The sequence below is a fragment of the Gouania willdenowi genome, chromosome 10 (assembly GCF_900634775.1).
Source record: "Gouania willdenowi chromosome 10, fGouWil2.1, whole genome shotgun sequence".
Taxonomy (NCBI): Eukaryota; Metazoa; Chordata; class Actinopteri; order Blenniiformes; family Gobiesocidae; genus Gouania; species Gouania willdenowi.
In genome coordinates, this window is record NC_041053.1 from 41941610 (window position 1) to 41963384 (window position 21775).

General features: G+C 37.2%; 1 protein-coding gene across 3 annotated transcripts; it reads right to left on the reverse strand.

Moving 5' to 3' along the window:
• Positions 1–340: 340 nt before the first annotated feature.
• canx (calnexin) lies at positions 341–21558 on the reverse strand. Of its 3 annotated transcripts, none has more exons than XM_028459242.1 (16): positions 21422–21558; positions 13456–13650; positions 12828–12901; positions 12681–12739; positions 11294–11435; positions 11069–11150; positions 7663–7855; positions 7104–7293; positions 6864–6977; positions 5724–5880; positions 5432–5647; positions 4495–4614; positions 3615–3701; positions 2826–2967; positions 2702–2760; positions 341–725 (listed from the first exon to the last, which is right to left on the reverse strand). In XM_028459242.1, the coding sequence occupies exons 2-16, from the start codon at positions 13645–13647 to the stop codon at positions 666–668; spliced, it is 1887 nt and encodes a 628-aa protein (XP_028315043.1). In that variant the 5' UTR covers positions 13648–13650; positions 21422–21558; the 3' UTR covers positions 341–665. The 3 variants fall into 3 exon arrangements, with proteins under 3 accessions (XP_028315043.1, XP_028315044.1, XP_028315046.1); XM_028459243.1 differs by having other exon boundaries at positions 13456–13729; positions 21422–21482; XM_028459245.1 differs by lacking the exon at positions 3615–3701.
• Between the last annotated feature and the right edge of the window lie 217 nt (positions 21559–21775).

The window sequence follows — 21775 nt, forward strand, 5'->3', positions numbered from 1 at the left end:
ACGCATAGATTGATTCATCTTGCGGACAAACTGGACGATACAAGGAGGGAAACTGGGCGTGTCCCGTTCATTATTAAATACACACAGTGCTTCTGATAAATCTCTAGGCAGCTAACAAAAAAAAAATCATAAACTTTACTCTACGCATTAGTACATCGCAACTCTGGTGACGCGTCGCCGCCACAGGAAGCAACGAGGGAGAAAAGAACGACACCGTTTAAGTATTTTTTTTTCTTAAACCTTTGACAAAAATAAACCAGTTGAAAAAACGTCGTCTGTGGACGTTTCATGTACAGCTTCAGTCGGTTTTTTTCTTAAACCCATACAACACCAAACTGGGTTAAAAAGGTTGAATACATTTTTGTTGTTTATTCCTTAACTTTTGACTCACACGGCATCTTCGTAGCTGGAGTCGAGTGGAAGAAGAAGAAGAAGCAGAAATGACGTAACAAACGTGTTAGAGGAATGACGAGGAAAAGTTTTAGTAAATTTTCTTTCACAAAAAAACAATCAATTTTTAAACTTCGCAATGGAATCATTATCATCACCGGACATCTTCGCACCTTCCCCAGTTCCTTTTGAGGCTGCGTCGCCTCAGGGAGGAAAGGGCGGGGCTTCACAGGGAAGGGGCGGGGCTGGAGAGGTCAGGTGTGTGGATTTAAACATCAGTCCTTTCTGACCTTTCTGTTCCTCGGAGATGTACGAAGAACATTGTCCTCCGACTTCTGCAGAATCAGACACCAGAGGAATAAGAGACGTTACACAATTTGACAAAACACAAAAAACAAAAACGGAAAACACAAAAGGAAAACATGCACAAAAACATGACCTCAGACACAGTTGCTCATTATTCGACCTGTACTTATTGCTGCATTTAATATGGACCCGTATTAAGGATCCATTCATTAGATTGATGAATCGATTAATATTCCTACGATCCAACTACATCCATCTGTGCTCGGCGAGTTGTCCTTCCTGATCACACATCAATCTCAAGTGGTTTAAAAAGTTAATCAATGGATTGTATCGCATGCGAGTTAATCACAGCAAACTATATGGATTTCTTTTTAAAGCTCTTTTAATAATAAAGACGTTAGTGTGTGTGTGACATCATGGCCACGCCCCCTGCAGACAACTAAACATGATGGAGAAATGGATGGAACCACCTTTGGGTCCAGTGTGTGAAACACTCGTCTTTATCACTGACGGAGATATTCTAAAGCTGTGGTTCACTGTGTCCACCATGTAGCGTTAGCATTAGCCTTTCAGCAGCTTCACATGTAGTAATGGCTTGTTAGCCTTAGCCCATGTAGTGTTAGCTCATTAGCATTAGCCTTGCAGCAGCACATGTTGTAATGGCTTGTTAGCCTTAGCCCATGTAGTGCTAGCTCATTAGCCTTTCAGCAGCAGCACATATAGCGTTAGCATTAGCTCTTCTATCTATTCAGTATTTTTCTTTTTTGTAGTCATTTTGTATTTTTTCTTCTTTTGAATGTGTTTTCATTGGTGCTTAGTGTACATTTTATGTATCTTTGTTGTCATTTCATGTATTTTGCCAGCAGTTTTGTGTATTTTTATGGTTTTGGCATTTTTTTCCAGTCATTTTGTTGTTTGTTCCAATTTAGTATATTAATGGCTTTTTGTTGCCCCTTAATGTTTTTTTTGGAGTCATTTTGTATTGTTTTCTCTCAGTTTTGTATTTTGTTGTTGTTTTGTTGTGCTGCAGAAGCCTCATGATAATCATTGAACATCAACACATCATTGTTGATATTAATATTGATTTATTTTCATGTATAAAAACAATCAGAAGAGTCAGGTAAACCTAATATTGATTTTTATTGAAGAGTTTACATCCTGTTAATTTAAATAGAAGTGTTGGTTGGACTTTATTCAAATAATAATTTACTTGTTTGTTAATGTCCATCAATAATTTATAGATGATTCCTTATAATAAATAGTAATAATAATCTAGTAAAGCTCACCTGTACTGTCCACTATCAGATTTATTTCACTCACTGTTTCATTATTATTTTTAGATAAAAACTCACTTCAAAATTGATTAATGTCATCCATGAATAGAATCACCAACAATCAATCATAATTAGAATCAAATCGTTGCTAAAATGAATGGTTCCAGCTAGGGCTGGGCGACATGGACTCAAGCTCAAATCAATATTTTTTCCTCAAAATGTTGACATACGATATTAATCAATATTTCTAACTTAAAGTCTGATCAGAAAAACCATTTTGGGTTAAATTTGCTGATTAAAAATTCCTCACAGGCACATTTATTAAACAGCTGATCAATATGTTCCACTTTTGCCTTTTTCTCCTATAAGGGACAGCACGTGTGAGTGAGTTGTGTAGTGTGGCTGGTTTAGATGTAGGTGTGGATTAGAACTCAGAAATCCATCTTATTGAGCTTTACATGTTCTGACAGGTAACAAAAGCAGTGACTCCTATAACGAGTATTTCAATCCAGAATAAGATATAAAAAGTTAGTATAATAAAGGACACTGTTTGACTGTACTTTATGAATAATATTAAATACTTGTAAATATATCTCAATATGGGTGATATTGTCCTTTTTTATATCGCCAAAATAGAAAACTCAATATATGTTGAATCACGATATATTGCCCAGCCCTAGACAGGACAGATCTTCTACCTGTAATCATTACTTGGACCAGTATAAACTCACTGTGTTGTCCTTCTCTTCAGACTCTTCCTCCTGCTCCTCTTCCTCACCATTCTCTGCAGCTGAAGGAGAAAAACCAAACGTTATAAACACAGAAGAAGAACGATGATGATGACAGGTTCATCACCTGGACTGCTCTCCTCTTCCTCAGCCTTATCTTCATCTTCCTCAGTCTTCTCCTCCTCTTCCTCAGCCTTTTCGTCCTCCTTCACGTCCGGCTGAACTTCGTCCGTCTTCTTGTACTCTGCCGGAGATGCCGCCGTCTTTTTCTGAACGACAAAAACAACGTTTTCATCTACAATTTGTTTGTCATTATTGACAAAATTATCTTTTTTCTGAATTAAACTGTTTTGTAAGAAACTGTAAAATGAAAATGTGAATATATTTCAGTAAATTGATGTGCTGTGTTTCTTTTTAAAGTTTAACTATTAAATACTTTCTTATGCACAACACCGCCCCCGACAGGGCATCACAAGTACTGCATCCAGAGCTCATTTTAAATCACATTTTAACATTTCGTTATTAAACTATAGTCTAAAGAACTGGTGTAATGTTCCCCTGTAATGATCTGCAGACTACACACACACTTATGTTGTGGATTTGTTTAAAGTGCTGCACTAAATGACAGAAAAAAAAAAAAAGAAAAACCTACAAAAAACATCAAATACATCTAAAGAAAATACACAAAATAAAAAATAAAACAAAATATACAAAGCAAAACAACAAAAACACAGAATGAGAAAAAAAACACAAAAAGTTACAGGAAAACATAAAAAAATATGTATATTTCCTGTATTAATGCTCAGATTGATCCCTATTCTAATCATATTTTTGTGGCTCCCTGTTGTGAGAAAAAACAGACAGACAGACAGACAGACAGACAGACAGACAGACAGACAGACAGAGTCGTGAGGACCTGGAGGGGCTCTGGTGGTCCACCTTCTTTAAACTCTTCCTGTAAACCCTGCAGACTGATCTGACCCTGAGCTGATCCCATAGAGCTCTGTGGACGTCACACATCACATCAGCATTAACATTAATAGTAATACTTCCTCCATTACATTAACATATCACATTCTTTTGGTTTAAAGTCAGTTCCAAACAAAAATCACTTAAAGCAGAAGGAAAATGCTCATACTTTAAAATCTTTTCAGTCTTTTACGTCTGCGTATCAGTGCATCGTTTACTGTATTTAGGCTCCACCCCCTCTGTCCCTCAGCTCTACTTCACTACATACAAACCAGAGTCAAACCTCACTTTCTGTGTTAGTTTGGATCTTTGATACACTGATTTTCTGTTTAAATATTATTTTATTTTAATCACAGTTCAGAAACACTATGGATTCACAGTTACACACAGTTTAAATGTTTATTCACTAGATAGAGCTGCCTGCACTTCCTTAATATTTAATAAAATTATGAGCTTCTTAAAAATGTTTTCTTCTGTTTGCACTATGAGCACTGTAAAAAGTGAACAGTGATATAGTGAGGGACAGCTGGGTTTAAAAAAAACAAATTAACTTATTTCACAAGATTTTAAAATATTAAGTTTTGTAAAAAAAAGTTTTAACTATATAAGAAATAAAATACTTTCTAAATATTTAAATTAACGTAAAGTTTAAGCTTTAAAAATAAAAAACAAAATTATACAATGCTTTAAAATTTAAAATATTGAAATAAAATAAACAAAAGTCTTGTAGAATTAAACGTTTTTTCCCTTGTTTTTTCTGACCTGTTTCAGTTAATTCAGGATTAAAGTGGTTTCTACTTTCCACCACTAGAGGGCACCATGCTGACCTTTCCCGTGCAGCAGAAGACGATGATGAGGATGAGCGGTAATGCCACAGTGAGAACGTAGACCACCCACAGCCACGGACGCTCCTCAGCGGCGCTCAGCATCTGAGTGGCCAGACCAGGCTGGAAACAGGAAACCAGATTTAAAACAGGAAGTTAAACTTTCTACACTTTAATCCAGTGGTTCTCAAACTTTTTTGGCTCAAGTATCTTTTTAACTTTTAAATGCAAGTCCTTTTAAGTCAGACTACAAAAATTTGCTCAGAATACTATTTAAGAACATCTAATGTTGTAATAATGATGGAATGAACGAGTGATAAAACACATTGTAAAGAATCATTTTGTAAATAAATGGAATTAAACAGTATTTAGTTCCTCCTGAATAGATTTACTTTAATAGTTTTTATCATTTATGGTCATCTCCCTCCTGATGTGGGACCAACACAGATCCTAGAATTTAAACCATGTTCTAATTAAGATCATTTCTATCATTTTCTGTGTTTTGTCATCTGTTCTTTTTATTATTCAGTACATTCCTCTTATTTTGTGTTTTGTTGATATTTTAATTATTCTCAGTGTGTTTTTGGTATCGTTTGGTTGTTTATGTTTTCTGTTATTTTTGTATATTTTGTAGTGATTTTGTGTAATTGTTAATAAGTATTTTTCTCTTAGTGCATGTGTTTGTTTATTATTCAGTATATTTTTATCTTATTTTAAGTGTTTTTTGAGTTGCTGGTGATTATCATTTTTATTTAAAAAATAAATATAAAACCCGATAGTTTTAATGCTTTCATGTGTTATTTTTCCACACTCTCGTACCCCCTGTAGTGCCATCACGTACCCACATTTGAGAAACACTGATTTAATCAGTGGTAAAAACAGAAACAGTGAGATTCTGATTCTTAAACTGAGGTCGTGCTCTTTCCTGATTGGCTCTCACCTCGGCAGCGCCCTCTGCAGCCTTTTTCAGCCCCCAGCCGTCGTTGGCCCAGCGCTCGGCCGTGTTCCTGTCGTCGCTGATGAAGAAGTTGTCGAAGAAGATGTCGGAGGTCATGGACCAGAGCTCCAGGCCCACGGCGCTGAACGGAGCCATCCTGAAGGGTTGCAGGTCCTCAAAGTAGTCTGGGTTGGGGATCTTCCTCGGCTTCCACACTCCCTGAGGGACACGCTCCACACCATCAGTGCCACGCATCCAGAATCAATGTGTGTAGGGGGGCGGGGCTTGTGCTCACCTGATAGTTAGGGTTGTCAATCATTGGAGGCTTCCACTTGCCCTTGTAATTGGGGTTGTCCACCATCGGTCGCTTCCAGGCGCCACAGCCCGGCGCCGCCTCACAGGCCGGGTTTGGAACCTGAGGCGCCTCCCACTCTCCGTCCATGTCCTCGTCCCTGATTGGATGTCAAATAAAGTTAATTTTATTTATATAGCACATTTCAAAACAACAAACATTGACCAAAGTGCTGTACAGAGGTTATAAAATGTACACGAGAGAGAGAGAAAAAAAAAGGTAAAATAATTAAAAGTACAGTAGTCCCTCACTATATCACGGTTCACCTTTCGCTTCCTCAATGTTTCGCTGATTTTTTTTACAGAGCAATTTTGGATGTATTTTTTACGGCGTATGAACGCGCATTGTGTTCTGTGTCCTGATTGGCTAATGCTGCATTCACCCACCAGTGACACATCCAACTCTGAGTTTCACTGTCTGCTGTAGTGAGGAGCTGTGCTCCTTTTTCTCCTCTCATAAACATAAACCACCAGTGAAAAAAGCCGGTGTGATTAGCGGCTAATGCCATGCTAGATCAGTGCTACAGAGAGAACTTTTACCTGCTACTACCACCTCCTCACTGATTCTCCTCCACACCTAATCCTTCCTAGTCCTGGTTATAAAGGGCGTGTCCTACAGCTCCATGTGGTCACACACAGCTTCTACTCCATGGCTGAATGGGTGAACAGACCAGTGTTCGTGTTGACGTGACGTCATCGTCAACACAGACACTGAATGCGTTCAGCATCAATATCTGATCACTAGCAGTGTGACTCTGTAGTGTTGTATGTTTGAAAACAGGTTTATGTTTTAAAATCTATAAAGGTTTGCACGTTTTAAAACCCATTCCTCCAGACATTCCAGCAGACACTCAGGAGGGGCAGTGGAGTTAGGTTTTAGCGGTAAATACATTTGTGTATCATCAGTGTAAAAATGAAAAAAAAAAAAGCAGTATTTTTTTAAAAACAAGAACTAACGGGAGCATGTATAAGGAAAAGAACCGGGCCAAGGATGGAGCCCTGAGGCACCCCACAGGTGAGGGCTGTAGATGGCTCTGATGCCCCCCCCAAAACAACACACACAATAGCAACAACAGTGACTCACCAGTCATCAGGCTTGGCAGCGTCGGGGTCTCCGATGTACTCTGGCTCATCGTCCAACCAACCATCAGGTTTGACCGCGTCTGCGTCAGGGATCTGAGGTGGAGCGTCCTCGTCCCTGATAAATAAAAACACCAGGAGTTGAGATTTGATCTCCCTCAGGGTCGCAGATGGAGGTCATCAGATAAAAACAGGATGGTGTTCTGAGCGTAGGATTCATAGAAGAAGAAAACTGAACACAGACCAGTCCTCAGGTTTGGCCGCATCTGGGTCCTGGATCCTGGGCCTCTCGTCCCAGTCCTCTGGTTTGTGGTCGTCAGGGTCTTCGATCTCAGCAGGGGGGTTGATGGGCGGAGTCATGTCAGTCAGTAGGTTCCCACTGTTCACCACCGTCTGATCCACCAGCACCTGGAAGCTGTTGTCAGGGTTGACCACTGGGAGGCAGCACAGAGTGTTGGAAAAACATGTTGCAATCATAATTGACTTTAATTGTAATACAAACTATAAAAACTGTAATTTACAATTACATTTGTTAAACAGTTGCATGTGTAACACATACATAGTTAATTATCAAAATATGTTTCATAACTGTTTCATATCTGGGATTAATGTTAATTGAGAACGTAATTGATTTTCAGGGGAAAAATATTAATTGTAATTTTAATCGCATTTGGAAAAAAGGTCGGTCACTACTCGTGATTGGTTGTAATTGAAGATGTATTTGTATATAAACAATATAATTGACCCCAACCATGATGTGTGTGTGTGTGTACACAGGTGAGTCTGTGTGTGTGTGTGTGTACCCAGTGTGTAAAGGTGAGTCTTCTTATCAGTGTAGTACGTCCTGAGGTCAGCGTCTGGTTTCTTTGCGTGTTTCTCCTCAAATTCTCCAGTTTTAGGGTTTTTGTGTCGTAGGATGAAGTGCAGCTTGTAATCTTCTCCACATTTGTCGGGTCCGAACATGATGGTGTATCCGGTTTTATCCACAAAGTGATCCTGGGATTAAAATATAAATTAAATAAAAATCACACAGACCAACACAAAAACAAACGTGGCCTGAACGTGATGACAAAATAGAATAGCAGGATTTCAACCTTTTAAATAATACACGACCTGCCGTAAAATAGGCCGACCGAATGGAAACGCATCACGCACGCTTTGGAAGGATCAGGCCTGTAAAAACATTGGGCACAGACAGTTCCCTCTTAGGGGGCACATCCCCAGTTTGGAAACATTACAAGCCTCTTACAGCAGAACTAAGTAACTTACGCTTAGAGCTCCCCCTAAAGGTCCCTTTTGGTTATGTCACTGTCATAAACACTCCTCTGTCCTCCACTCGTTACCTGTATTAATAGAACCTGTTTGAACTGGTTATCAGTATAAAACACACCTGTCCACAACCTCAAACAGTCACACTCCAAACTCCACTATGGCCAAGACCAAAGAGCTGTCAAAGGACACCAGAAAATAAATAGTTAACCTGCACCAGGCTGGGAAGACTGAATCTACAATAGGTAAACACCTTGGTGTGAAGAAATCAACTGTGGGAGCAATTATTAGAAAATGGAAGCTGTCCCTGGGGGCGCTTCTCTTGGTGCTGCTTCCGTTCTGAGTCCTTCTGGCCTGGGGTCTGATCCCTGCTGGCTCTGGGCCCGCTGGTGAGTGCCCGCTGGCTGCCTGTTCGGCGCGGCTCTGGCCGTCTGCTGGGCGTGGGCCTTGGCTCCGCTGCTGGGGTCTCAGGCGGGGGGCTCTCTGGGCCCTCCCCTCGGAGGTTGGGTGCTTGGGTGGGGGGGCGGGCTGCTGGCGGGGGGCCTTGGGTTTGGGTCGGTGGTGGGATGCGCTGGGTGCTTGGCTGCTTGGGGCTTCCTCGGATGTGTGTGTGGGGGGCGGTGGCTGCCTCTCAGCCTGGAATCTTGGGGGCGTCTGGGGGGTTGCTTGGCCGTGGGGGGGTGGCCTGGGGCTCCCTGGCCCCCGTTCTTTGCGGGCCCGGGGCAGTTCCCGGGTTTGCGGTAGCGGTTTTTTGCACATATACTGGTATACGATGCACTGGCACGCCTTGGGATGTAGGATAAAACTCATACTGGGCTTAACCTTAGACACGTTAATCCCAAACACCTGCTTTAGGTACTACCATTCACTCATTCCCCCTGTTCACAGCCACCACCATTATAGCTAAGCTTCACACTTGTCACTATACTGGCTTGATTACACAACATAATAAGCACAATATATTCTACAACTTCACATCTCACCCTCACTGTAAAACAACCTATTCTCCCCACCCTTTTTATTTCCTACCTTGAGTCTCTCCTCCCTGCTCCCTTTCCCCTCCCCCTCCACTTAGGTGTAACACTGCTCTCTCTTTTTATATCCTCCCTCTAATAAAAGATTTCTTACCCTTCCTAAAGGAGGGCTGGTGATGGTCACAATTAAGCAATAAAATAAATCAATATATTTTATTGCAATAACAAAACATGCATGGCTGTCTCATAATGATTGCACTTCTTGTAGTGTTGACCTTTGACAGCATGTGCAGACAAGAGGGGAAAAAAAAAGAAAAACAAAATGGAAGACATACAAGACACTGATAATCTCCCTCCATCTGGGGCTCCACGCAAGATCTCACCCTGTGGGGTCAAAATGATCACAAGAACGGTGAGCAAAAATCCCAGAACCACACGGGGGGACCGAGTGAATGACCTGCAGAGACCAAAGTAACAAAGGCTACCATCAGTAACACACTACGCCATCAGGGACTCAAATCCTGCAGTACCAGACGTGTCCCCCTGCTTAAGCCACTACATGTCCAGGCCCGTCTGAAGTTTGATAGAGAACATCTAGATGATCCAGAAGAGGATTGGGTGAAGGTCATATGGTCAGATGAAACCAAAATAAAACTTTTTGGTAAAAACTCAACTAGTCGTGTTTAGAGGAGAAAGAACACCATACCTACTGTAAAGCATGGGGGTGGTAACATCATGATTTGAGGCTGTTTCTCTGAAAAAGGGACCAGGACGACTGATCCATGTAAAGGAAAGAATGAGTGAGACCATGTATCTTGACATTTTTAGTGAAAATCTCCTTCCATCAACAAGGGCATTGAAGATGAAACATGGCTGGTCTTTCAGCACGACAATGATCACAAACACATCGCCCTGGCAACAAAGGAGTGGCTTCATAAGAGGCATTTCAAGGTCCTGGAGTGGCCTAGCCAGTCTCCAGAGCTCTACCACATAGAAAATCTTTGGAGGGAGTTGAAAGTCCGTGTTGCCTAGCGACAGCCCCAAAACATCACTGCTCTAGAGGAGATCTACATGGAGGAATGGACCAACATACCAGCAACAGTGTGTGAAAAACTTGTGAAGACTTACAGGAAACGTTTGACTTCTGTCATTGTCAACAAAGGGTACATTACAAAGTATTGAGATTAACTTTTGTTATTGACCAAATACTTATTTTACACCATAATTTGCAAATAAATTCATTAAAAATCCTACAATGTGATTTTCTGGATTTTTTTTCTCCTCATGTTGTCTCTCATAGTTGAGGTTTATCTATGATGAAAATTACAGGCCTCTCATCTTTTTAAGTGGAAGAACTTGTACGATTGGTGGCTGAATAAATACTTTTTTGCCCCACTGTATGTCATGCGTATCTAATTACACTATTTCAATGAAACTCCCCCACATTTCTTCCATGAAACACCTAAATTACAGAGAAATTGACCACTAAATCAAGTTGTTAAAAAAATATGATCATACAGGGACTAATAGCTATCGTTTTCCCACGTAATATCTGCAGTCCACATAAGATCAGGTTAACCAGTGTCCCCTAAATTAAAACGAGTTTGACACACCTGTCCCACACTAAAAAAGTCCCGGTGAAAATCCTGAATATATTTTGATTTACTTTTCGTTTTCATGCATTTCTTTTATTTAGTCTTGTTGCTGTTGCTTAAAAAATATAGTCGACAGAAGCTTAAAGTCAACAAAGCACCGCACAAAGAGACTTATGGAAAAAAAAAAATGCTGATTTGATTTGTTTGTTTTTTTTAATTTAAGTTTTGTTTTTTCCCTGAACAAAAGTGCAAGCAATAAGAAATGTAACATTTAATCACAGGCTGAGCCTCAGAGAGAAGAAATGATGAAAATGCAATGAGCAGCTGCTTCTATTCCAGTTTGAAAGACGGTGTGTGTGAATCGCACTAACCAGATCCAGATCAGGAGTCTGAGTAAGCAGCTTCACATATGCCCCCCCACAGTCAATGCCAGCCTGGAAGTTCACCTCATACCTAAAAACACACAGGAACATCAGGAACACACACAAGATCTTTCAGGGTGTCACAGCAACAAGGTGTTCAAAAACGACTCAACACAATCCGTCATCACGTTTGAAAGACTACGACTGTGTGCAGAGGTGGGCGTGGCTTCTTACTGGACAATGAGCGGTTTGTCGGTGAAGGTGAAAGGTCGCAGCATCTGGGCAGAGATGGCGTGATGTTTGGCTCTAGACTTCAGAACCAGACCTTTGTCTCCAGGCAGCTTAGAGTCCTTCATCTCCTCCACAGACCATTTACCTGTTATTATAGATCATAAACATTATGATTAATGCCTAATACCAGCACACAGACCATATAGCTGTTATTATAGATCATAAACATTATTATTAATGACTAATACCAGCACACAGACCATTTACCTGTTATTATAGATCATAAACATTATGATTAATGACTAATACCAGCACACAGACCATATAGCTGTTATTATAGATAATAAACATTATTATTAATGACTAATACCAGCACACAGACCATTTACCTGTTATTATAGATCATAAACATTATGATTAATGACTAATACCAGCACACAGACCATTTACCTGTTATTATAGATCATAAACATTATGATTAATGCCTAATACCAGCACACAGACCATATAGCTGTTATTATAGATCATAAACATTATTATTAATGACTAATACCAGCACACAGACCATTTACCTGTTATTATAGATCATAAACATTATTATTAATGACTAATACCAGCACACAGACCATATACCTGTTATTATAGTATGTGGTATAATAACATATACCATATATGTTATATATATGAACTTTAAGATCAGCATCACTGATCTCAAAGTTTGAGATCAGTGATGCTCAAACTTTTATGGGTCAAATAAAATACCCCATTCTCTACCTTTAAAGTCCCCTTTATGTCTGAGTCTGACTATATTTGGCTCAGAATTCTGTGAAAAACCAGTATAGATCATAATGATGGAATGAATGAGTGATTACACACATTTAGTTCTTCCTGATTAGTATTATTTCTATAGTTTTTATAATGACACTGACCTTTGTATTTTCAGTTCATGTTCTCATTAAAATCATTTCTATTGTTTTGTGCATTTTGTTTTTATCATCTAGTATATTTTTATCTTATTTTTCTGTGTTTTATTTTAGTGTGTTGTTGGTATTATTTAAATTATTCTCAGTGTGTGTTTTTGCTGTCGTTTGGTTGTTTGTCGTTTTCTCTGTTATTTGTCTATTTTTCTTATTTAGTGTGTGTGTTGTCAATTTATGTGCTGCTGGCAGTAAAGAGTATGATTATTATTTTTAACTAAAAATAAAAAAAACCCCATATTTTAAATGCTTTTATTTGTTAATTTTCCTCTCTCTCTAGTACCCCCTGTAGTGCAATCACATACCCCATTTGAGAAACACTGATATAGATAATAAACACCCTTGATGACTAGCACGGCCCTGGTCCCTGAACGCAGCACAGGTAATAAAACCATCACTACTTTAGGACGTACCGTCGTATTTGGCGATCTCCTCGTCTGTGTCCTCCTTCTTAGCGCTGGACAGAACCCACCTGTCACACACACACACACACACACACACGCACACGGTGTGACTACATACACACTTAGAGCTTCATAATAAACATAAGCCGTGCTCACCCGTCCAACGTCCCCCGGTCAAAAGACTCAGCAAAGAAGTGTTCCCCCATTGGCTCTGGAGCTTTGTAGGTCACCTGGAGGAGACCTCATTAATTCATCAGGATTATTTAGTTATAGTCTAGTTTTAGTTTTAATACCATTTTGTCCGCTAAATCTGTTATAGTTGATTGAATCTTTTTTAAAAAGCACAAACTTTTGCTATACATTTTAGTTAGTGATCTTTAACACCGTATTTAGGAACATCTAAATAAACCAAAAATCTGGACACTGGGAATCTGGACTAATTTAGGACATCTAATACGGACCGTGGACCAAAATGCGACAACTGATTTAATAAATCATCCTGATCAAAAGATGCAAAGCATTTAATAAATAAAAAATATCGAGAACTAAAATATTATATTTCACTTTTTTAAAAAAGGGAAAAATAAAAAAAACAGATTAAGGGACCAATGGGACACTTGGATAGGCTGGTGTCCTAAAGCTGAGGTTCCCAACCAAAGGTCTGTGGACCATTTGGTTCCAGGTCCACAAAAAAAGACTAAAAATAGTATTTATTTAATTTCATTTTGAACAATGTGCACTTTCGCTTTAAAGTTTAAATTTAAAAGTTTGCATTTTCTTTTACGTTTGGTACAGGCGGGGCTTTAGGAGTGGGCGTAGCCTCATCATCCTCCAGCTCCTCGTCATCGTCGGCTCCGGGCAGATCCAGGTCCAGCTCGTCCTCCACGTCCACGTCGTCTTCCACGTGCTCGCACACGCTAACCCGGCTGAAGCAGAGGAGGCCGAAGGCCAGGAGAAGGAAGAACCTCAAATCCATCGTCTGAGGGACCACAGAACCAGAGGATTGGGTTAGGGAGCCCCACGTGCATGAAAACCAGCACCGTCTATAAGCTAACCATCTATAAGGGGGAATAAAGGGGAGAGATTTTTGGGGTCCATCCATAAAGTCAGTAAAATGATGGTCCATTGTTTTATGAATCTGTGATAACCACATTTATTTATTCATCTGAATAATATCCACTGTTATCCAGGAACGTTTATTATTATTATAGTCATCTTAAAGATGGAAATCTTTATTCACTAATAAAATGGGTTCAAAGTGACCAAAATCTTTTAGGTAAAACATCTGTATTTTTATTTAACTGCTTTTGAGCACACGACGTGAAAAGTTTAGACTGCAAAAAAAAAAAAAAAAAGAATAAAAACTAAAATATACGTAAGAGTAAAAATTTACCTTGGGCTGACAACTGTATATAAATCCACTGTTACAGTGTGACTCTTTGAAAACAATTAGTGCTTAATGAAAAGTTATGACTGAAAGAACAAGATCTGAAGCATTGCTTGTTTGTCATGAAGGTAGTTTAATGAAGCCTTAACCCCTGGTGGTTAATTAACTACTGGGTTTGACAAAGTGCTTAATTAGATATTCAACAGAGCCCCCGTTTTAAATGTCAAATTTGCCGACAATCACGTTAATTTAATCGCGGCAGCTAAAATCTTAATCACAATTAAAATAACAGCAAAAATATGGCAAGAAAAAGTGATGAAAATAGGTTAAACTGCAAATACGTATTTTACAATAATGAACCTGTATCTGGATTTGTTGACAAGTTTGTTGTTTTTACAAATTAAACTGAAAGTAATAATGCAGGAAAAACAGAAGACTGACCTTGACCTTAAATATGACCTTAAGCAAAGGTCACATTGAAAGGTGTTCAATGGTACCAGTTATTGGGAGAAAAAAGTTTGTGACATCATGACCTTTGACCCCTACTGATCTTTTTACTGGTAGGTCGTACAGCTTCAGTGTATCAAAATAAAATACTCCACTAGAGCTGAACTTTTCATAAATGTAAGCATCAAACTTGTACGATAAATATTGATAGAGATATGGAACATTTTGGTTTTTGACACTGATCCTATGCGATACATACGTGTTAATAGATCTGCATTAAAAGCCTCAGAGGAGTTCCACGACAAAGAAAATTAACTCCTGCGACAACAGTATACACTATATTTGGCAATTATAAATATGGTGAGTTTGGTGTAGTTGCAGAAACAACATAAAAAACAAAAAAAATGGGCTCAGACTGTTCAAAAAATATTCTTAGTTTCTTGAAGGCATCTGGAAAGGTTGGGAAGCACTGATCTAAGAGAAGAACATGGTCAGAGAATGAACAGGAATGAGAAACATTTAAAATCAGTGTAATGGAGGTGTTTTGCTCACGTGGAATATTTAGTGTTTAAATTAAATAGAGTGAGAATGACAAAAAAACTAAAAATCTACAGACAAAAATGTAACCATAAAAACAAACAGTTTGCTTACTTTGTGGAGTTAATTTGATTAAAGCTGATATCTGGAGTTTCTGATAAATATGTTTATGTCTGATTCTGTTGAAATGCATAAAAATCTTTAACTAGTCTTTAACTATGATCTACTGCTGGTGGTCATTCATATACAATAATGTATATAAGCCCCTCCTTCCTCTTGTAGACCCCTATACACATGGAAACGATCGCTGAGTGCACACAGCCAATAGGCTTCTACTTCCTGTTTCTGAGACTGTCAATCAAAGTGAATGATGAACTGTGCACAGAAACAAGGCCACACGTCACAACATCAATCAGATAAATATGATTTTGGCTCTAACCTGATCTATAGACATATCAATGTGACCTTGTTATGTTCTGCGATGCGTGTGCAGAAAAGTAGAGGCGTGGCTTCTGGTAGATTGACAGAGGCAGGGGAGGAAATGATGCTTTTCAGGGCGGGACATTGAGACTTTTCTCAGAAACTCTGGATATTAGCTTTAAAGTGAGTTTTTAACTTAATTTCTGACTGGATAAATGTATGCACACAGATCTGAAACTGGTAACACCATTGTCATAGCAACGACCATGTGCCGCCTCAGCAGTAATGAAATTACACCCCAAAGGATTACAGCAGCACCCCAGATACACTGCCCTGCGCGTGTGTGTTTGTGTGTCTCTGGCGTATTGAGTGCACTTGTTTTTCATAAACAAACCCTGAGCACAGACAATAGAAGTTGTTTAATAACCCTACAGTGGTCAGAAAACATGAATAAAATACACAACACAAAAATCACACTCAATTAAATGACATTGATTAGATGATAACTTAGTTTTATATATTTGATAAATATCTAATAAACATTTCTGCCTTTGTTTCTAGTTGGTGTGAGTTTATACTTACAGCTGATGAACGCAACATGGCACGTTTCTTTAAAGACTCTTACAGTAATCAGATTAAAGTGTAGGATTATCTGAACTGCATCAATGTTAACTCAACGTACAGAAGCATCATCATAAACTTAAAACATGACAAACAGTGAAGGTGTGTTGGAAGGAATAGGAAACAAACCCTGTACAAACTGTTACAAAAAAACATTTACAAATGTTTCCTAAAACCTTCTAAATGTCCTTATTAGTAGAATAAGGTCTAAAAACATTATGTTATGCACCATATTCATTTATTTTTCAAAAATAGGACTACTTTACAGTTTTAGAGCCTGTGTTCCTCCATCTTGAAATCATGTGACTGATGATGTCACACGGCCCCACTGCCTGTAAACATCCAATGTTTTCTATTGAAGTGAAACATTCAGCCTGATTTTTAGATCATCTAGTAGATTTATAGATCATTTAATAGATTTTCCATTCAAAATGTTCTGCTTTTTATTGCTTTAAAAAACAACTGAAAAAGTTAATGTTGACGTAAACTTTGTTCACATAAACACTAGGGATGTAACGATTAATCGTAAGGCAGTTACAAATCGATTCATAGGTATCACGGTTGATATCGATTTTCTGAAAATTGAATCGCAGTACCTTTTTTCTATCCACAAGTGTAGGCGGCGGGCGGAGTCTGCTAATACTTTCTTTCTGGCTGCCTTCTACTCTTAAATATGTTAATAAATGATTCATTACCCCTTTAGCACCGAAATAATATCTGTAATATTACTTGAATATCTGTAAAAGTCACGTTTTTCTATTAGCTCCGTCTGCTAGCATAGCTTCTCTTCTTCACTGCAAGATATCTGCATGCCAACCGACTGCTGTGTTACCAGCGCCCTCTGCTGGTCCAAACAAATATGACGTAAATCAGTGCAATCACGTTTTTTTTGTTTTTTTTAAAGTCCAATTGTTAAGACACAAAATACATTTTCAGTTACACTTTAAAAAAAAAAATACTATTATGCAGTTTTGCATTGTTTATTATAGAACCAGAATTTAAATTAATAGGCTTCATTTTCATTTGTATTATTCCTTTATTTATTTCATTCAAGATTTATTTTTAGTTAAATTGCATTGTTTTGAATAGTTTATCAAGGAATTCTTTTGACAATGAAAAATAAAAGGAAAATAGTACGTATTTTCTAGTTTTTTCCCCAAAAAAAAAATTTGTCTACAGTCCAATTTTGTAAAATAAATCTTGAGAGAATCGTATCTTGAACCCAGTATCGTGAATCGAATCGTATCGGGAGCTGAGTGAATCGTTACATCCCTAATAAAGACGATAAAAAAATGGTTGAAAATAATCCACAGGGGGCGACAGTTCCAACTCTGAGGTTTGGTAGTAGACAATGAAGCAGAGAAGAAGAGCTCTCCTAAGGCACCTTTACTCTCCCTTAAACAGTATGCTGACATGCTCTGGTGGATGAAGTTAGAGTGTAAATCATGGATTTTTATCCTCAGAGTTTGTGTGTCTTTAACAGACCGTGTGACATCATCAATCACGTGATTTCAAGATGGAGGAATACAGGCTCTAAAACTATAAAGTAGTCCTATTTTAAAAAGTTAATTAAATTAATATAGTGCATAATGTGTTTTGATAGACAAATCTACTAAAAGCACATTTAGAAAATTTTAAGACACTTTTGGGAAAATTAAAAAAAAAGTTTCACATATTTTTAGCACACTTCTCCTGCACAGAAATGTAAAAATTAAATCATAGTTAACTCAATTAACCGTATCATAACATTTGATTAGGGAAGAATAAAAACATAAACCTGAAAATATTTTCTGCTAAAGCACATTTTATTTTTAAACTGGATTAATAGCATTTAACAGGTTGACAAAAGCAACTTTTAAAAAAAATGCTTAGGAGGTGCTCAGAGAAGAGCAGCAGCTCCTCAGCAATGATTTTACAATCCCTAAATCTGTTTCTTTTGATATGATTCACAAAGTCTATAAACTACTACATGAACATTTGGACAAAGTTCACTGGCTGTTTAAAGAGCTTCATATTAACCATTATGATGAAAGAGTCAGACACACACAAATGTCTTCAATTATTTCAAAATAAAAGCAGTCACTTCAGCTTTGACATTTAGTGTTTTTTTAAGGCAGAGCAGTAAAAAAAGATTTACAAGCAACTTAACCAAATTAAACAATTGTGTTATTAAAACAGTCAATGGGATCAATAATTATTCAAATAATTGAAAATCAAGTTAAATACATGTGAAATAAAGTTTTACATCCTTAAAATACTCAAGTTATATTTACAATTTATTAAATAAAATGATAAAAGTTGGCAGTATAGCAATACAAAAAAGTAAAACAAATTACAATTTGACAGTTTTTAATTAAATATAACCAATAGTAATAATTTAATTTAGCTAAATAAAAAAAAATTAAACTGTAAAAAAAATGAAACTAATTAAAAGGAAATTAAAGGATTAAAATGAAAATAAATTTGACAAACTTGATAAAAGCAATAATAATCAAGTAAATGATAATTAAATACTCAGCCAAAAATGTGAAAATAAAAAAGGTAAAAATTCATACAAAGTCTTGAGGGAAGAAATTTTTAAACTATCAGTGTGTTAATAATTACACGTTTAATCAATGACTGTCAGAGTGATCACTTCCTGTCAGTGAATGCATCACGGAGCAGGACCAACAGGTCGGGCACGGGCAGACACACACGTAACTATTTAACAGGAAAATGAAACAGACGCTGCACAGACTGTTAGATGTGGAGATGTTTTTCATTTATCTATTTAAACAGATAAATGTTAATTAGCCTTTAAAGACTGAAATCAATGTTTAAATCTTTAACAGGGCCTTATAAAATCTGCTTTAACAGAATCGACCAATGAAAACGGTTAAACGTGGAAATGAACAGAATCAGCATGAAAACGATGTTTTTTTAGAATGGGGAAAAGTTTCCTGAGACTTATTTATTTATTAATAATTTACTAATATTATTTATTAGGTGCACCGCCCTCCCCCCTGACAGCTCCGTGAGAACGTGATCAGCTTTAATCATCTTCACCTGCTCAGTGTTTGATCTGTCATGTCTGACTAAGAATAACTCAGTCTGTGCTATCCTTTAGTTCTTTTTATTCCAGCCTTTTGTCTATAGCTACCTCAAGTACAAACGTCAGTGTCAGTGGGAACTTCTGGATTACAAAATAAAAGTGTTGCATCAACGTTATTAGAATGTTACATTCTAACATCATCTCATCAGATCTACAGAAGATAGGATCATTTAAATTAGATGAATTTAAACTAAGTTGATCAAAACTTAACCAACAAACCTGATCAGATTCAGTAAATCATTGATCCCTGAGAGGAAATCAGGTGATATTTATGCTGTTCTCATACATCTTTATATGACATAAATAATTTAAAAGGAGCAGTCAGAATAATCCATGTTAGTATAATTTATATCTACTTTTTAATTGTATCTTACTTTAGTTTTGACATACATGTTTGTTTATTTATAAGTTTTTTATTTATTAGTATTTATTTTGTTTCCTCATAGGAGTTCAAAAACTAATCTTTTCTTTAAAAATAATATTTAGATAAAACAGAATTTTAAAAATTAAAGTGGAAAACAAAATTTGGAAAAAAACACAGATTTTATAGGGCCTTATTTTAAGATCAGGAAACAACAAATTCCTAAAAAACAACTGTTGACAGTAGAAGTGTGACAATATCTCGATACAACGCTATGTTGCGATGTTTCGTCTAGTGATTCGTTATCGGTTCACTGGCACCAAACATCCATATTTATTTATTACTTTTTTTAATCCGTCCTACTACACATTAAGTACAGGGCCCAGTAAAAAGCCACGTTAACGGAATCACAAACAAAATCAAATGGACAGAATGAAATGTGTCACTGTGAAGGAACCTTTTGTTTTTATGGGGATACGTGTTTCTGGGGAGCGTTTATTAGGGGCACATTTTAATATTTGCACAAAGTCTTCACCGTCTTTGTCCAAAATGACAAGATTCCAAAAAAAAACCAAAAAAAAACATGGAAAACTATTCCAAACTCACAAAATTAAAAGCTTTTAACCCTTTCAAACTACATTTTTAACCAAAACCAACTTTTAATAATCGCTCCATCATTTTCTTTTTTAGGGATGTCCCATCACCTTTAATAAGTGTGTATTTATGAAACTAAATATTAAAAACTTCCACTAATCACATTAATCTGTAAACTTATTTTTAAAATACATTTACAGGATCAATGAAAACATTCTGAAACAGAAAAATCAACCTGAACCTTTTTATTTAAAAATCAGATTTTAAACTGAAACCCGTCTCGTGATTGTTTAAGGACAAAATCATCCATTTACACTTAATTTCTCCTGAAAACAGGCGACTAAACGTGACTGCACATGATTAAATCCTGAAGTTAACAGTGATATTTATCTGAAAAATTAAATGTTTTTATCTCTGACACAAACTAAACCCTCACTTCCATGTTTTGGGTTCATATCACATATTTTTATGGTATTTTTCCTGTTAATGTGTGTCTACATTTATTTCTCCCTCACCTTAAAGATTCACAACATGTTGTTTGGAATATGAAACAAACACTGCAAAAAAACCTGAAAGATGTGGAGGAGATATTTTAATAATTCATTTAAAAAGCTTGAATTTATTGAGCTTTCATGGAGGATTTAGGAACAAATCTATTATATGTCTAACAAATAACAGAAACAGGCATTTTTAAACAAAATATTTTCCATTAAATAAGTTTGTCTGTGTCATTTTTTATGTTAACATTTCTGTCATTTTATTAAAAAAAAACATCGTAAGAAGTTAATTTTGTACTTTAAAATAAAAAAGTCAAAACTTGCTTTAGAGGTAAAATATATCGTTTGAGTTTGACATGAATCCACTTCTAAGAGCATATTTTTACATTTTAATGTGAGATAATAACGACTTTCATGTGTAAATTAATGCACATTTAAATGGAGCGGATGACGTTTTTGATCAGTTTTGATCGCGACTCGACTTTAATCGACAAAAGTTAACGTTGTTCCATTTGATACACAGTGTGAATCGCTTTTCTTTGAGTTTAAAGCTGATTGTGTAGTTTATATGAGGTAGATTTAAAACACGTGGTGACTTTTTCAGAGTTAGCAAAGGACGAAATCGCAGCTAATCGTAGCTTTGCGTCGTTACAACCGCACGGAGTCGATTTAACCACGATAAACGTCCGTTGTCCGAAACACTGCAACACAGGTTCGGTTAATATGTGTGAATTTGTGGACAAACAAGTCTTTTTTAGGGTTAAAAAAGAGTGTTTTTTGGGCTCTTTTACTCACCGGCTCTGCACTGCGACCGCCTAGAGCTGTTGAGGGGAGTCACGTGGGTCAAACAGACAATGAAACACGCCCTCCGTGTGCTCTGATTGGTCAGTAAAGCTCAGAATCTGACGTTTCTCTGTTAAATGTCAGCAGACGATTGGTCTCCGAAGAGGCCTATTAGTCCCGCCTCCCGGAGCTGCACCTCGTGGACAGCACTGATTGGCTGGCGTAGATGTCAGACTATGAAGGCGTTGATTGGTTGTAGTAAGTCTGGGACTCGAGTCGTTTTATTTTGAAGGAGTAGCTACATGAAAATCATCAGGAAAAAACGTTTTACTTTGAAATCATTTCAGTTACTGACAAAAAAATATT

Coding starts and splice junctions, on each gene's coding strand:
- canx (XM_028459242.1), bottom strand. CDS start 13,647: ATGGATTTGAGGTTCTTCCTTCTCCTGGCCTTCGGCCTCCTCTGCTTC. Junction 11,436..12,680: donor GGAGATCGCCAAATACGACG/GTACGTCCTAAA, acceptor CTATAATAACAG/GTAAATGGTCTGTGGAGGAG. Junction 3,702..4,494: donor TCTTCTGCTGCACGGGAAAG/GTCAGCATGGTG, acceptor TGACGTCCACAG/AGCTCTATGGGATCAGCTCA.